Source organism: Xyrauchen texanus, chromosome 24 (assembly GCF_025860055.1).
Source record: "Xyrauchen texanus isolate HMW12.3.18 chromosome 24, RBS_HiC_50CHRs, whole genome shotgun sequence".
Taxonomy (NCBI): domain Eukaryota; kingdom Metazoa; phylum Chordata; class Actinopteri; order Cypriniformes; family Catostomidae; genus Xyrauchen; species Xyrauchen texanus.
Window position 1 is genome coordinate 22,496,507 of NC_068299.1, and position 17,950 is coordinate 22,514,456.

At 40.0% G+C, this 17,950-nt stretch overlaps 1 protein-coding gene across 1 annotated transcript; it reads left to right on the top strand.

Annotated features, from left to right (window-relative positions):
• Positions 1–1,206: 1,206 nt before the first annotated feature.
• Positions 1,207–17,040, top strand: LOC127617681 (rap1 GTPase-GDP dissociation stimulator 1-B-like). The gene is made up of 14 exons (XM_052089725.1): positions 1,207–1,280; positions 3,541–3,645; positions 4,822–4,944; positions 5,203–5,328; positions 7,719–7,847; positions 8,271–8,396; positions 8,590–8,733; positions 8,954–9,085; positions 9,199–9,333; positions 14,794–14,919; positions 15,554–15,693; positions 15,781–15,907; positions 16,537–16,665; positions 16,884–17,040. Exons 1-14 carry the CDS (start codon positions 1,268–1,270, stop codon positions 17,009–17,011), a joined length of 1,683 nt encoding a protein of 560 aa, XP_051945685.1. The 5' UTR covers positions 1,207–1,267; the 3' UTR covers positions 17,012–17,040.
• Positions 17,041–17,950: the final 910 nt, after the last annotated feature.

Consider the following 17,950-nt stretch of genomic DNA (forward strand, 5'->3'; position numbering starts at 1 on the left):
ACAAAGGTCTGATCACCATTCACTTGCATTGTATTGAACTACAGAGCTGAGATATTCTTCTAAAATATTTTTTGGTGTTCTGCTGAAGAAAGAAAGTCATACACAACTGGAATGGTTTGAGCGTGAATAAATTATGATGAGAGGATTTTAATTTTTGGGTGGACTATGCCTTTAAGGATGAGCAATTACTAGTTATAAACTTTTCAGTCTTATTGTCAGTCTGTCTCCCTAAAGGACTCTTATTTTTTAATTGTTGCATTGAGTTTGAAGTATTTTGCTATATTGTTAAAATGTTTCCATGTTTTGTTATTTTGGAATGTTATCTCTAGCATTTGTTCAACTCCAGCCTTTATAATTAAAGGATTTAAAGATTCCACTACTGTGTCTCCTCTCTTCCACTCCTAGACAACAACATTACACTTATTAATGTCCCACCAGCTTGGCTAATTTATAACATATGGCTATTTTCATCCTGTTCAAATAAAGTTTCCTAATTAAATGTAAATCATTTCTTTGTAGCCATACACTTTGCGTCATTTGTCCAAATGTCATTATTATAATTTGCTGCATTACATCTGATATTCCTTTTGCAATTTCTTTTTTATTTCTGTCACTAAAGACTTATAAATGCATTTCAGTGGGTCATGTCCAGATATTTAAATAAATCTTCACTGAGACAGCCCTGGTAATGTCTTGATAGTTGCCAGACCCCCTGTGTCACAGACTCAGTGTTCATATTTTATGTATGCCTGTTGTCATACCAAGGATGGAGGGTATAGAACAGGAATAAAAAGCATGGCTAAGAATCTGAGGGTTGTGTGTCAGCCTCAGCGTCTCCCTCTGGCTAATTGTCAACTGATGAGCTTTGAGCAGCTTTAGGATTTAGAGTGTATTATGAGGAGGCAGGAAAGGAGAGAGAGGCAGTAAGAATACTGCCAGAGAGCTGAGGACTGGGGCGAGGATTGCATCTGCGAGGGAGAGAGACAGAAATAATAGGGCATGTGAATAAGCCAAAGTGGATGCAGCGTCACTGAGAGGCACAGAGTGAAAGTGAGAGAGTGAATGATAGCTAGGGTCTGAAGGAATACGCATGTGTGATCAGAGCAAACGGGAAAGGAGCAGAGGAGAGACACGGGGTCTACACTGACTCCAGGCAATCTCAGGGCTGGCTCTCTGACCACACACACACACATATAAAGAGAATTACCAAACGCAGCTGCAGAGATACAGACGGATACCGAGAGGCTCTGAGGGAGACTCTGTGGTCATGGCAGATGTAGGTGAGTGATTAAAATCTTTTCTCTGTAAATCCTCTCTGTGCTTTTGCGTTGAGCCAAACAAGTCAGCCATACAATTACAAGCAGCATGTGTCCTTCCAGGATACTGCTGCGAGTTTTAAATCCTAAGGAGGAGAAAATCACAAGGTATAACTTCGAAGAGATGGTCTAAGAGATCTTTTCCTACTGATTTACTCTAAAGGTCATTGGTTAAGAGCAGTGGAATTGTGATTAGCCCTCTAGGTGAGTTAAAGCCCCATTCTTTGAGAGGTGTATCCTCAGTGTGTAGGTGTTTATATAAGGACATGCTGGGAGCCAGACACTCAGAGTTAATGAGAGCCTCTGGGTATCCTCAACCCCGCCCAGCTCGCATACGCACTGCTGCTTTTTACCCTACCCTTTACTCCATTAATAGGAAGGAATAATATCGCAAGAGAAGAGATGTCCATTGTGCCTGTGAATGGATCACACAGTGTAGGGAATAAAGAGACATGGGTGTATCTGATAGAAACCCTCTTGTCTATTTTCTCTCTGCTTACTAGGGATTATCAGGGTGATTACATACAGAAGAGCCACAGAATCTCTCACTCTCTCCTTCAGGTTCTGTTTGGTTCTTATGGGTGCGTCCATCATAATGTGCACAGAGGAAGACTGTAGGCATGACCTTTAATGTTGTGTGTTGGATATACCATGGATGAAAGTGGAATCTATGATGGTTTTCATTCACTTCATTGAGTTTTAGTGATGAATATCACAGTAGATTGCAAAAAAATCACTTTGACATGTTTATCCACAAGCTAAATTACTCACAGAAAACACGTAAATAGTTTTGATTTGATCTCAAAAGCATGGAACAATTTTAGCGTTAATGTTATTCATTTTGTGATCTGCATATTATGCATTGCAAGAGTTGTTGAATCCAGATAATCTTTACATGCCTCAGTCTCCAGCACATATATTCACATTATGGACTCTTTTCACATTTCCAGGGTTGGAGCGTGGAAATAAACTATAGCATAAATGGGAGACCACAGGAAAATTGTATTTGTTTACGTTCCCATTTGCTCCAAGAAACAACTACGCTATTATAGGAGAGTGGGAGATGTTGAGCTGAAATGTTGAGCTGATTTTTACATATGTTTTCCCTATAAGAGAAATTTGAAATTAATTTTCTGCCTTTATTTCAAGTTGTCTGCTATCACTCGATATCATACTGTCATATATTCCCTGTCTTTGTTTAGACTTTTATGTTGAAATTCTTGTTTAGTTCTCTGTTCCTGTTTCCTGTGTCAGTTGTGTTGTCCTTTTGTAGTTTATTTCATGATTGATTCTCCCTGATTGTTTCCCCATGTGTTCCTTGTTTTCCTTTGTTTATTTAGCCCTTGTTTCCTTTGGTTAGTTTGTCAGTCTTTGCATGTATTGTATTATGCTCTGTTAGCATTTTATTCTGAGTTAGTGTGTTTATTCTTTTGTTAATAAAGCTGCATTTAGATCCTCATTCTTTGCCTGCCTTGTCACACATACAACTGAGGCTGTGACAGTAAGTCTGGATATACACCAATATGAGTGATATGTAATTTTGTACCAAAATACATTTGCTTTGGCACAATTGTCAGGTAAACTCAAAAGTAAAAAAAATAATTTGGTCAGCAAAAACATATTTTTGGCATAAAACATACTTTTACAGTACATCTTTTCCCATGTGCTTTTCCTTTTCACAGCCAGATGAGTACTTCCTGCAAATTATGGAGAATTCCTGCTTAAAAGGTTACATGATAAAAAATGTTGCCTAGATACAGAGGGTGGGTCAACTTACCCACAGACTCATCTTACTCCACTTATTTTTTTAAAGTCTTTTGGAAGCAGGAAGAATGGGGTATGGCAGGTCAGAAGAGAAAAACGAAATGCCAAATTTACATTCACTGCTTCAGCAGCTGTATTTGAAACCCTGTCTAAATTAATGCCAGGGTAATATAACACAAAGAAAAATCGTATACATTTATATTAAAATAAAACTAATTAAAAACCCTTGATTTATGATACTATATTAGGTGAAAGGGTGTCATTAAAATCTGTGAAAATGTTCCATTTCATAATATTAATGTATGATTATGCAGAATTCACTGAATGCATGTGACCATATATAACATTTTGAATCTCCATGACAAATAACTTGCAGACAAAATTATGTTTGCTTGTTGCTTTTGAATATAAAGCAGTGTTGTTTGTGATGTGGTGATGATGCTGTGTGATTTTGTTTCAGAATCTCTCAACGAGGCCCTGAAGGCCATCAGTGTCAGCACAGAGCTCATGGAGGAGGAGTTGAAGCCCCATCTGGATGTTCTGCTGAACCTCCTATTGGAGAAAAGTGAGTATCTACACCCATACCCATAAACTGACCCTAGATTTTCTATATCTCCACCTCCATCCATCCATCCATCCAATTTTAATCTCCATTGCAGCATCCAGTCCTGGTGACATGATTCATATGAGAGTTTATTGTTTGTCAGAAGCTCTGTTGAGAGGGTGCATCATTTAGTACTGTGCTCATGGTGTGAACTGCTATTTGCCTCTGACTCCTTGTTTGTTTGTGTTAGTGTGTGGAAAAAATATCAAATGTAGGGGTCAGCAGGGAGTCAGTTTATCTTCCTGTTTATTGGGGCACAAGAAGAAGACCAGTAATCTGCATTGACATTTGAGAGAGAGAAAAAGGAGAAGAGGAGGGGGGGTAATCTCGTTAATCTGTCTCTCCCGTTCTTCATTTCATTCCCAATCTTTTGCTCATTCTTTTGCAGAAATTAGTTTGCACCTGCTGTTCCTCCTTGGCAGATTTATTGTGCTTTCAGATTGAAGATGCATCTAAAAATTGAAGAGCCGCCCCCACAAATGAAAACAAAGTCCATGGTAGCTAGGCTTCCTTTGACAACTTGACCTGCTACCCTGGCATTTGTGGATGCTTTTCTTGAGCAGAACATGCTTTAATGGCACATTTCTTACTGCTAGCATCTGTGTAGGATCTCTGTCGCTGTCTCCAGAGCAGATAGCCATCTGTGGATTACTATGACAATACATGTACAGTACAATACTTGAGTGAGGAAATAAAAGAAAAACTATAGCAACTAGAAAAAAAGTGGCTTGAAACTGATTTGATATAGGTGAAATAAATGTAATTCATGCTAAGCTATGAAGACTTATTCAGCTGGTTTTATTCAATAGTGTATAACATTGATCAATAGATTTTACAGAAACATGAATCCATTCCACCATAAATGGATGCAGTCATTAAAACAAATGCAAAAGGACCTTCCATATATTAAGAAATGTTAATTTTTCAATTAAACAATTTTCACAAAATGTTATGCTAATAATGTAATTTGAAAAAAATAAATAAAAACTGTATTAAATTAGAAAAAAAGCAAAATAGATAAATAGAATATAAGTGGACTTTTGAACCCCACTTTTTTACTGTATACGCACATTCCACTTTAGATATGCACATTACATACATAAATCCAAAATAAGCAAAAGCTCTATCTGTTCCCAGAGAAAGGAACAGCAGAGAAAATAGTTTCCAGTGGTGTTCTGCCAATACTGGCTCAAGTCTTGAGGAAGAAGAGTCCCCTCACTTCTCAGGTTACCCTGTTGGTGGCAGAGGTGTCCAGGGAAGGTAAAAAGAGATACATCTTTAATATGTTTTACAGACCATTTGATAGATATGTGTATTTATGTGGTCTGAGGGACTAAATGTTTCCAACATGACTGTACAATTTCAGTAAATGGGACTATAATACTACAGAATAATATAAAATGTTATAATGCCAAAAGGAGTCTATAAGTAGGAATAATATGTGTAATTGTATAACTAATCTGTTACTAATTACATGTAGCTTAATTAAAGAACACATTTTGTGTTCATGTGTGTTAGCTGCTGTGAGGGAGCGCTGCATTGAAGCAGGTCTGGTGACAGCGTTAGTGCCTTTACTGAAGAGCTGTAACCAGGACCAGTTGCTGCACACCGGCCGAGCTATTGGACGTATCTGCTTTGAAAATGGTGAGTGACACTGTCAATGTCCATCACTGAATGTACAGTTTTAAGTTAGACAAAAGCAAGCAATCAAATGTACGGGATTAGACTTGGACTGCAGTGGCTATCATTGCTCAAGTGCACTGGACCTAGATGGCGGGGACCAAGACCACTTGTATGCAGTGGACCTGGATATCTGTGGCCAGGGCTGTTCGTGTGCATTAGACCTCAGTGGCAGAGGTTGGGGCTGCTTAGGTGCGTTGGACCTGGATAGCTGTGGCCATGGTTGTTCGGGTGCATTAGACCTCGGTGACAGAGGTTGGGGCTGCTTAGGTGCATTGGACATGATAGCTGTTCGAGTGTATTAGACCTCAGTGGCAGAAGTTGGGGCTGTGTAGGTGTGTTGGGCCTGGATAGCTGTGGCAGGGGCTGTTCGAGTGCATTAGACCTTGATCGCAAAGGTTGGGGCTGCTAAGGTACGTTGGACCTGATAGCTGCAGCCCGGCTTTTCATGTACATTAAACCTTGGTGGCAGAGGTTGCCGCTGCTTAAGTACATTGGACCCGGATAGCTGCGGCTGGGGATGTTCATGTGCATAGACCTCAGTAGCAGAGGTTGGCGCTGCTTAGGTGCGTTGGACCTGGATAGCTGCGGCTGGGGATGTTTGGGTGCATTAGACCTCGGTAGCAGAGGTTGGCGCTACTTGGGTGCGTTGGACCTGGATAGCTGCGGATGGGGATGTTTGGGTGCATTAGACCTCAGTGGCAGAAGTTGGGTCTGCTATGGTGCATTGGACCTGATAGCTGTGGCCGGGGTTGTTTTGGTGCATTAGACATCTGTTGCAGAGGTTGGGGCTGCTTAAGTGTGTTGGATCTGATAGCTGCATCCGGGGCTATTTGGGTGCTTTGGACCTCGTGGCAGAGTTTGGGGCTGCTTGAGTGTAGTGGACCTGGATGGCGGTGGCCAAGACTGCTTGGGTATGTTGGAGCTGAATGGCAGCATCAAGGCCTATTCAGATAAGTTAAACCAGGATGGCATCAGCCAGGAATACTAGTGTACATAGGGCCTTGATGATGATGGCCAGAGCTGCTGAAATGCTCTGGGGCTGGATGGCAACTGTCAGTACTGCTCATTTTCCAAGGGTGAAGTAAACAAATACAATTTAAAGTAAAATACACTACAAACAGACATTCTTTTTTTGTGTGGTTGCATAATTTCAGACCTGTTTTGTCAAGACTCAGCTAGTAATAACCTGGTAATTTTACTAAATCTTTTGGGAAAGCTCCAATATCTCTATTACTTGCAGCAGTTCATTAAACATTTCTTTAGGATCAGGTAACATCAGATTGGGTGCACTAATCAGCTTGGATTTAGGTGCCTGAAAAGTCCTCTTGCATTCTACAGTCCAGGATAATAGGATACATTTACAGTCAGTCTTTGTAAGGGAGCCAGCTCAGCAAAGCTTTAATTGTTGTAGCCTACTTTTTGTTGCAAGGACTGAATCATCTCAAACATCTAACCCTTAAATGCCTCTACAACAACTCACTATTCTACCTCCACTTCCCTCACCCAGGAATTACAAGCTAGTTTGCTCTCAGAATCTGTAATAAGCTCTAACAAGCTAATAAGCAGTCACATTTATTGCATGCTCTAACCTGGAGGGGCAGAGTGGATTAAGAGCACAACAACATAGAAGACCAAATTATTTAAAATCTAGAACATACAAACACACACACACACACACACACACACACACACACACACACACACACACACACACACACACACACACACACACACACACAGAGTTTGGTTTCCATGTTTTATGGGGACTTTTAGACATAATGGTTTTTATACTGTACAAACTTTATATTCTATCCCCTAAACCTAACCCTACCCCTAAACCTAACCCTCACAGAAACCTTTCTGCATTTTTACATTTTCAAAAAACATAACTTAGTATGATTTATAAGCTGTTTTCCTCATGGGGACCGACAAAATGTCCCCACAAGGTCAAAAATTTCGGGTTTTACTATCCTTATGGGGACATTTGGTCCCCACAAAGTGATAAATACACGCTCACACACACACACACACACACACACACACACACACACACACACACACACACACACACACACACACACACACGCACACACACACACACACACACACACACACACACAGGAAGAGTACAATGTTAAATGATAGGAATGTCTTCACAGCACCAAGCCAACATCACAGCAAGCAAAAATCCAAAGTATCATACATTACTGAGCCCAAATTAACAGCAAAACAACTGCTCTTTTTCCCATTTGTATATTTACATCATCTCCCTTGACATCTGTCCCTCTCTTGCTGGTCTGTCCCTGTGTGTCCACTCACCCACCTTTCCCATATCGATCTCTCTCTCTCAGCTGTTCAGCAGACACAGCTGGTGGAGAATGGAGTCATCCCTAGGCTGGTGACAATAATGCAGCAGTATCCTGAGAATGACCCGCTGGTAAACGTCTGCCTGCTGGCACTCTGCAACCTCGCTGATGTGGGTAAGACAAATGTAAAATGAGAGTGGGAGCTCTAAAATCATATATGATAAAAACACTAGCTGTCTGGATATCACCACACTGAAGCAATTGCATTTTTATAGCCATGGCACTGCACTTCATCCCTTCTAGCCTGATTATCTTATTTACAGAAAAGTTTAGATATTGTTCTCATTATATCTCAGTTACAAATATCAAAAAGGGTTTAAATATTTTTTGTTTTTAGTGTTGATTTTGTAGTAATTGCAATTTTCATGCTCCATTTTTCCGAATTTGAGCATATTTGAGCCAAACCCATCTGTTACAACAGGGTCATAATTCAATTTAAAAAAAACATTATTTGGCAAGAGGGCTCAGAATGTTTGTCCTAAAATCGTGAGTGATTTTGATGTATGTCCAATTTTATATCTTGTCATGTGTGTTCAGATGCTGCACGAGAGGCCCTGGCTGAAGTAGGTGTGGCAGAGGTTTTGACCTATCAGTTAAAACGGGCACCAGATGCAGAACGTCGACACCTCATTCTGGAGGTTCTTGGGTCACTCGGAGAGAATGGTGAGCAAAATGTCCAAAACAGGGCCATATCTGAAACTGAATTTAACCTAACAATCATTCTTAAAGCATGCTTTGGATCTATCTTGGGCCTCAGGCACCATTGTTTGATGATGTCTAGAAGTGAACTACTATAAAAAGGTCCTTGTGTGTGTCCTTGAAAATGCCTGTGCAACCACATGTACATGTCTCTTAGATGGTCTAAAACTGCAGTTTGTGGAGATGGCCGTGCCTGAGGCTCTCTCTGAAATGATTCGAACTCTTCAGGGTGGCTCTGACACACATGACCTCTGCAGCATCAAAGTGGCTTCAAACCTTATAGTGTCCCTCCTTCTGGGAGGTATGTCTCTCGATTACTTCAGCACTATAACTTGCCATGGTTATTTTTTTATATTACTAAACTCACATAGTAGTACAGCCTATAACCACTTGTGTGTGTTATAGGCTGACCCAATGTCACCTCTAAGATCGTAAAATATTAAAAGTTAAAGTGGATGAATTATTGATAAAACTAAAAAAAATTCTGCCATCATCTGCTTTTTATAAAACATTTTTTACAGATGAATCAATGCAGAAGTGTTTTGGGGAAGGTACAGGGACCGTGTATCAGGATGTTCTGTCTTGGCTGCAGTCATCAAACACCGAGCTGCAGTTGTCAGGAGCTCTGGCCATTGCTAACTTTGCCAGAAACGGTGATGAGATTATTATGGAGTTTTTGTGGAGTGTGGAGGTTTAGTCTGACTTTCAGTTTTTGCTCATGTGTATGATGAAAACTGCTCAAAACAGTTCTCTTTTTTGCTCTTAGACAGAAACTGTGTGAAGATGTTAGAATTGGGGGTCGTCCCTCATATTCTGGACCTGTTGGAGAAGCATGTAACAGAGGGAGATGTATCTGTACAGCACGCTGGCCTCAGCGCACTTAGAAATCTCGCCATTCCAGGTTCTTTTCAGTTCTTTTCAATGTAATTAAATATGATAAAGCTGCCTTCTGTACATACATACATTATTTGAGAAACATTGTCCAAGTTCCCTGAAAAGACAAGCAAGGGTGTTCACCAACATGTGTTGGGTTTTGAACATCGGTACATCATTAAGATGCAAGTGTTCCCCCAAGGCTTCTTGACAAGCTTAACCAGCAATACTTGCTTGGCCAACCAGCTTTAGTAGTAAGACCATGCTGGTTAAAAGGTTTCACCAAGTTAGTTTTGCTGGTGAGCAGCATTGCATTGCTGGTCCACAAGCTAGACCAACACTAATAAGCATAAACTAGTCTAGACCAGAATGGAAACTGATTTTATTCTAAGAGTCTTTTCAGTAGGTATATCTTTCCCATTACACTCATTCGTAGGCCGCGTTCACACTAATAGATTTTCGGATGAAAATGATTTGTCTACGCGTATACATCTACATTGAAATGGTGTTGTCTCACTAAAAATGGCATTTTACGAAAATTCACAGCAGCGCCATGTTTAACATACACTCCAAATTCAACCAACTATGTCACCCTTGGAACTACCTAGAGATATAACCCAAAAAGGGCACACTGGTTTGTTACAAGAAAGAAGGCAAGAGACAAGGGTACATTAACACAAATAGATGTCTTTATTTCAATTTACACAAGAAATAATAAATAGGTAAAACATTTGTCAGCTGGATTGAACAAATATTATGCTCTGATGCACAAGAGATGCCTGTAATCCACCTTTAGCAACCATTTAGCAACTTAGCAGGGCTGAGGCTTACCAGCAGTGGGGTAGGCAAGCTGAGAGCTTATTCCCCTAGAATCACGTCACTCACACCCATACACACAAGTGAGAGATGCAAGATGCACACAGCAAAACACAGCACTCAGTGATGGAAATACCACTACAACATAAATGGAGATAGCTAGCCTCCCTACTCCGGGGGCCTCCTGCTCCTGAAAGGAAAAGAACATTAACCAATGGATATCAAACAATATTCCAAACAAATTTTTGTCAGAACAGAGCTTTAGAATGTTATAAAGCCTAATACAGAGTGGAGCACATCACTACATTGGCTTTAAACCCACACAAAAACAAACAAAACAAATATATATATAAAAAGATATTCAACTGAAAAAACTGAGCTTATGCTAGAATATCCAAAATCAATACACAAAACAATGGAAAATTAATAACCAACTAATTTACTTTAAAACAAAATACATGATAACAAAATACATAACCGAAACAAAAAGAAAGCCCTGGGCAAAACGCCCAAGGAACAAAAGGAAACCAGTAGATTAAAAACCACAACAAAACATCGTGAAGGTAAACTAATATGCTCCAAAAAGAGCATGTGAAGCAACACTTCTGTTTCCAACACTGACGTTGGGTGGAAAAAAAAAATTATATGCATGTATACACGCACATATCAAGTCAAGTCAATTTTATTTGTATAGCGCCTTTCACAACACACATCGTTTCAAAGCAGCTTTACAGAATATCAGCATTAACAGACGATAAAACTGTAATGTCTTTAAAGTCGATTAATCATCATTGTGTAATTTAGATGAAATACGATTTTTAATAGTGTTTAAAAATTATTAAATGATGATTGTATTAATAACCCCAGTGAGCAAGCTGTAGGCGACTGTGGTAAGGAACACAAAACTCCATAAGATTAATGGAGAAAAATAACCCCATCAACTCACTGTTGGGGCCAGTTCCCCTCTGGCTAACATTATGAATGTAACGTAAATATTAATTATGTATAGGTAAAATCATGGTTTAAAATTATTAAACTAAGTGTTAAGGGTCAGTGATTAAACATCGATTGTGTTTGAACTGTAAGATTAATGACCAAAGTCTTTGAAGTCCATCTTGATTAATTGCAGAAGTTCACATAGATGCAATTGTCCTTGTTAATTGGCTGATGAAGGCTTTTGTTGGCAATAGTTAGTCTAAGCATTTCATTTCAAGATTGTAGTCCATAAATAGACCGAGGTGATGCAGGTTGGAGTTGGCATCATTTCATCCTCTGAAGTCCATCATAATAGATTGAAGTGATGTTTGGCTGGCACCGGCTGCATTTAGTCATCATCATTATGCGACATGTAGCAGTGGAGTCCAACATGGTGCTGGATCCAGCCGGTTCTGGTGACCTCAGGATAGGAGTCCCGAGGTTGAGACAGGGAAACAAATAAAAAGATGTAAGCGTAGATGCCATTGAATTTATTGCAGAGTTAGAGATCATGCTCAATATTTCTGGTTTCTGGTTCTGGCAGACCCAACTAAAGCAGCCTAATTGTGGGTTGGAGGATAAATTAGATGTATGCCTGGCTAAATAGATGAGTCTTTAGTCTAGACTTAAACTGAGAGCGTGTGTCTGCATCTCGAACAGTGTTTGGGAGACTATTCCATAGTTTAGGAGCCAAATATGAAAAGGATCTTCCTCCTTTAGTGGATTTTGATATTCTAGGAACTATTAATAGGCCAGAATTTTGCGATCTTAATGAACGTGTTGGAATATAGCGTGGTAGTGTAACACGCACAAGAAGAGATAGTCACAATGTCGGGAAAAACTGCTTTATTGGCAGAATGGCAAAAGTACAAAGGGGCAAATCCAAAGAAGCATAGGAAAGGGAAGCGTAAGGTCGAAGCCGGGAGATCAGAATATAACAAAGGGGCAAATCCAAAGAAGCTTAGTAAAGGGAAGCGTAAGGTCGAAGCCGGGAGATCAGAATATAACAAACAAACAAGAGAGTTGTTTAAACAGGGGAAAGCTAGCGAAACACTAGAGCTGGCAAAGCGAAGGGGTAAAATAACAATAACCAACAACTGTGGGGAGAAAGGGCAGGGTATAAATATGGGAAAAGAACAGTGCAGGTGAAACTAATATTCCAGTGATTGGGAGCGAGTGTGAGAGCTAGAGGGGGCGGGGTGAACTTGGGGATTGGCGTTCGTTACAGGTAGAAGATCACTTAAGTACTGCGGAGCTAGACCATTCAAAGCTTTGTACGTAGTTAACAGAATTTTAAAATCAATACGGAATTTAAAAGGTAGGTATACGGAATTGTAACGATGATAAAATGGGGCTAATATGATCATATTTCTTGGTTCTCGTCAGCACTCTGGCTGCTGCATTTTGAACCAATTGAAGTTTATTTATTGATCTTGCTGGACATCCTCCCAGTAATGCATTACAATAATCTAGTCTTGAGGTCATGAACGCATGAATTAGTTTTTCGGCATCAGCAACCGAGAGCATATGCCTTAATTTAGCAATATTTCTTAGGTGGAAGAATGCTGTTCTACAAACATTTGTAATTTGATTTTCAAAGGACAGATTGGTATCAAATAGAACACCTAAGTTCTTCGCTGTTGAAGATGATGTAACAGTACATCCATCTAGAGTCAAATTATATTTTAGTGGCTTATTTTTAGAGTTTTTTGGTCCAATAATTAGAACCTCTGTTTTGTCAGAATTGAGTAGAAGGAAATTTCTGGCCATCCAATCTTTTATTTCATTGATACACTCTGCTAATTTTGAGATTTGTGAAATCTCATCTGGTTTTGAAGAAATATAAAGTTGTGTATCGTCAGCATAGCAGTGGAAACTTATTCCATGATTCCTGATAATATCTCCCAGGGGAAGCATATACATGGAGAAAAGCAGAGGCCCTAAAACTGATCCCTGTGGCACTCCATATTTTATTTTGTTTGGTTTGACAATTCCTCATTTACATAGAAAAGTAGTAGCGGTCTGCTAAATATGACCTAAACCATGCTAATGCCACTCCACAACATATTCCAACATAATTCTCCAGCCTATTCAAGAGAATGTTGTGATCTATCGTGTCAAATGCAGCACTAAGATCTAAAAGCACTAGAAGAGAAATGCAGCCGCGATCAGATGATAAGAGCAAGTCATTTGTAACTCTGATAAGTGCAGTCTCTGTACTGTGATGAGGCATAAATCCTGATTGAAATTCTTCATATATACTATTTCTCTGTAGAAATGAACATATTTGGGAGGATACTACCTTTTCTAGTATTTTTTACATAAACAGGAGATTTTAATCGGTCTATAATTAGCAAGTTCTCCAGGATCAAGTTGTGGCTTCTTAATTAGCGGTTTGATAATTGCCATTTTAAAGTTTCTTGGGACATGTCCTAAGCATAGCGGGGAGTTAATGATATTAAGAAGAGGTTCTGATATTACAGGAGATACCTCTTTTAAGAGCTTAGTTGGTATAGGATCTAACAAACAAGTTGTGGCTTTTGATGTTTTGATAAGTTTTGTTAGCTCTTCATGACCTATGATAGCGAAGGATTGAAGTTGCACATGAGGGAAATTATTCGACACTGTTTTCTGAGGTGCTATGACAGATGATTGCATAACTTCAATTTTATTTCTGATTATTTCAATTTTATCTGTAAAGAAATTCATGAAGTCATTACTCTTGAGCTGTGACGTAATATCTGGTTCGGTTGAGGCTTTATTCCTAACCAATTTAGCCACAGTACTGAATAAACATCTAGGATTGTTGTGGTTATTTTCTATGAGTTTACTAAAACTCAGTGCTGTCACAGCTGTAGTGTCATCTGACTATAGGCTATATTCACCCATCCCGGCAACTCTGACAGAGAGGGAGAGAAACACCCTCAAGCATGCAAATCAACCTACCAGAAACAAAACAGCAAATTATTAAAACTAAAATGAGCACAGCACTCAGTGAGAATAAACATTCTAAACATACAAACCAAAGAGTGGTCACTGAAAACCATAATACAATATATGAAGTTTCTCAGGTTATAATTACAGCAGCCTGTAGCATACATGCATTGTACGTAACAAGCTGGAATGTAAACGGAAGCACAGCACAGCCTCTCAAAGAAACAGCTTTTAGACAAGTTTATCCTCATACCTGGAGGACAAATTGGCTGCCAACACACAGCGGAGAAACAGAATGGATCCGAAACCAACCTGGCTGCACAGGTAAACTAATATTAGCCAATGAATATACACTAGCAGCAAGTTAGACAAAATGCTACCAAAACATACCTTAGGCGAAGCCAAGTGATGCAAAAAGGGGTGGTAGTAACAGTGATGCATATCCAGGTGGCATGTAGCAACCCTTAAATAGGCAGGTAGTGACTGCTCAAAGGCTGTGACTAGTCGTTGCCATGACAATGTCAACGAGCCACTAATCCAGGGAGGGTTTAACCTACCCTGCCAAAAGTGCTTGCCTAGACTGTAAATCTATCCTTTATTCTCAGTATTATTACCATCCAAAAATCAAATGGCACTGCTGTGAATAAGGTCGATACTCTCTAGTACTGCATACATCGTTAAATGATGATGTGAGGAATACTGTACATATTATAGCCTTAGTTTGTGCTTAGATTTGTCGTTCTCTCTGTTTTCCTGATTTTAGCTTCCAATAAGGTGCGTATGTTGGAAGACGGGGTCACTGAAAGGATCAGGACACTTCTGCGCTCTGATATGCCACCTGTCCAGTTCAAACTGCTGGGCACTTTGCGTATGATGGTGGATGGACAAGGTGATTAGACAGAAAAACAGAATTTGTGTGTACTGTTGGGCCACAGATTGATGAGACTAGTTTGAAGCTTATTCAACAATGTTTATGGTTATAACATGGATGGATATGTGAACAATTCAACTTTTTAGGGAATCAAATTCTGTCTTAAATCATGTTCACAACGTTTTGAGCAGTGTGCAACTAGTCTTGTATGTTATGATGTCAATAATTTGAAGAAGAGGAGGACATAGAAACAGCTATGCTATAATTTTAGACAAAGATACACAATTACATGCCAACTAACCAAGATAAATTAACATTCATCCTCTAGAACTTTGCACTGTTGTTGAAATGTAGGGTATGTAGAGGCTATTATTTCCAGCCCTTCAATGAAGTGTGTTATTTCAGCGAGAGCCCTTAGACACCTCAGTGCACAGACAAAAGGCCTGCAACAGCTTTGTCACAGTAAATTGCTAGCTACACGCAAATGAGAATTTGTCTTGACGAAGGTGATCCGAGTACCGGTAACTAAATACAGGAGCTAAACAAGCTCTAAAGCACTGCCACACTATGTTGTATTGTAGTAACAGTTACTTTTTCCCATTTCTATGATACCTTTCATTTTGGTTCTTTTCTGTCTCTCTCTGTCTCTTAGAGGAAGCGGCTTCAGTACTAGGTAAGGATGAGGTTCTTTTAGCTCGGGTCATGGAATGGTGTGACGCTAAAGATCATGCTGGTGTCCGGGGGGAGGCCAACCGCCTTTTAGCAGCTCTCATAAGACACAGCCGAAACCCTGTGAGTTTTAAACATATACACACATATGGTATAATGGTAGTCATTGCCCTAGTTTCCCTCAAATGTTCTCCTCTCTTGTCTTTACAGGAAGTCATCCACACTGTCATTAAAGCAGATGGAGTTCAACATCTCATCTCAATGGCAACCACTGAGCACGTCATCATGCAGAATGAGGCTTTAGTTGCTTTGGCCATTGCCTCTGCAATAGACATTGGTAAGAGTATATTAACAATTGTGAAATGTTTTAACATGAAATGTTAACATGAACACCAGCAAAGGACTGCAAGCCAGTGGCAAACACCACTTTAAACAAACAAGATTGAGTGTGGAAAAAGTTGTTTTATTTAATTATTGAACATTTTCATTGGGTTTGGACATTTCCTGTGCGGTTTTGATGGAGTTTAAGAAATATAGCAGCTGTTGTCTTTGTGCAAGTGTGATGAATAAAGAGCACTGTTGCATTCACTATGAATATTAACTTAACAATGAATTAACCGAATCATTACACTTCAGCCAATTATTTTGTTTTCCTGTAACTGAATACATTAATGTATTAATTATGAAAAAATTGTGAGATTTATCCTGTTAAATATTTTAATCAATCGACAGTCCTTATTTATGTACAATAAAAGTAGTAGCACTTGCTCTTTTGTACACTGTGGCTCTATCAAAGAGTAAAGGTTTGAAAGCTGCTTTACCTCACAAATACAAGACTGTTTGAGTGCTTTATTAGAAATCTTTTGCATGTAGGTTAGTCAATGAGCATGTATTATATGTCTCTCCAAACATGATTTCCTATCTCTAACACTACCCATACTTCATATTATGTTCTCTCCCCTGCAGAGGCAATCCAGGAACCATTTCGAGATGCAGATCTCCTGTCCACCTTGCAGAAAATGCTAGATGACCCAATTGTAGCTGTGGAGGTCAAATTCAGCGCTTTAGGCCTCATCTGCAGCCTTGCCAACTCCAGTTAGTACCTAGACACTGTGGAAGGGGCAAAGTTAGAAGTCAATTTCATCCTGTATTATAGCTTATTAAGAGTTATTAGTCCAGTAGTCAAATACTTTGTGAAGAATGCAATTACTGTGAACAGAAACCCCTATTTTCTAAACTAAACTATATCCTCCTCTTTCCCTCTCTGTCCTCTTTGCCCTTCTCTCCTTACCCCATCCTTTTCTCCCCCACAGGCATGTTAAGGGAACAGATAACATCTCTAAACCTAAAGGACACCCTGTCCAAACTGTCCACTCACACCAGCACAAAGCTGGCTAAGCAGGCGGACACTGTGATGGCTGTTCTTTCTGAAACTAGCTAGACTTCACTAGTTGTTACAAATTATTACTAATCATAACAATAGCACAGTCATCCTTCTGACACACATGCACACGTGTCATTTCTGGGTTAATTTCTGACATTACATCCTACAAGGAAAAGTGATACTCATACACACACACACACACACATGCGCGGCTGGTGCGGATAACCTTATGCTACACATAGATTGGATCCCCCAACCCTACCACCAAAACTAACCCTCACAAAAAACTTTCTGCATTTTTTACATTTAAAAACAAAACATCTTTTAGTAGGTTTTTTTAAGCGATTTGAATTTGGGGTCACTAGAAATTTCCTCATAAACCATATTGATAGCATAATACCCTTGTTTGTAACCAGTTTGTAACCTAAAAAATTTCCTCAAAAACCACCCAAACCACCCCACCCAACACACATACACACACACACAACAAAAATAACAACCGGCATTCGCCACTAAGTGGCGGTGACGTCCCACGATGCTTGTGCCAGGCTATGTGCACTTTAAGGCCACGTGAAGCGTTGATCACCCGCTGGCAGGAGGTCATGAGACAGATCCAACAGGTGACACGGGTCGACTGACTGAGATGACTGGCTGATGCATGACCTGTGCCCCTACTGTGCCAACTTGCTGTGCTTTAGCCACCCGGCACTCTGCTCATTAGTGTGAGCATCGCTCCTCTGCCCTCCATTGTTGTTGGAGTGTCCTTCATGAGCCTCCTCCAAAGAGGTCGATCTTGACACCGCTGGTACCAGTCATCGGCAAGTCCACTCAGCTCCACATTCCCCTGTACCACATCACCCATCTCTTCTCCAGCCCGTGCTGCACCCGCTTAGCCCCCTGTATCCAGCCGAACAAAAGCTGTTTAGGCATGCGGTGGCAGGGCATGTGGGCTACATGACCCAGCCAACGCAACCTTGCCTGCCGGAGGAGCTCACT

Coding starts and splice junctions, on each gene's coding strand:
- LOC127617681 (XM_052089725.1), top strand. Junction 8,397..8,589: donor TGGGTCACTCGGAGAGAATG/GTGAGCAAAATG, acceptor CATGTCTCTTAG/ATGGTCTAAAACTGCAGTTT. Junction 8,734..8,953: donor AGTGTCCCTCCTTCTGGGAG/GTATGTCTCTCG, acceptor CATTTTTTACAG/ATGAATCAATGCAGAAGTGT.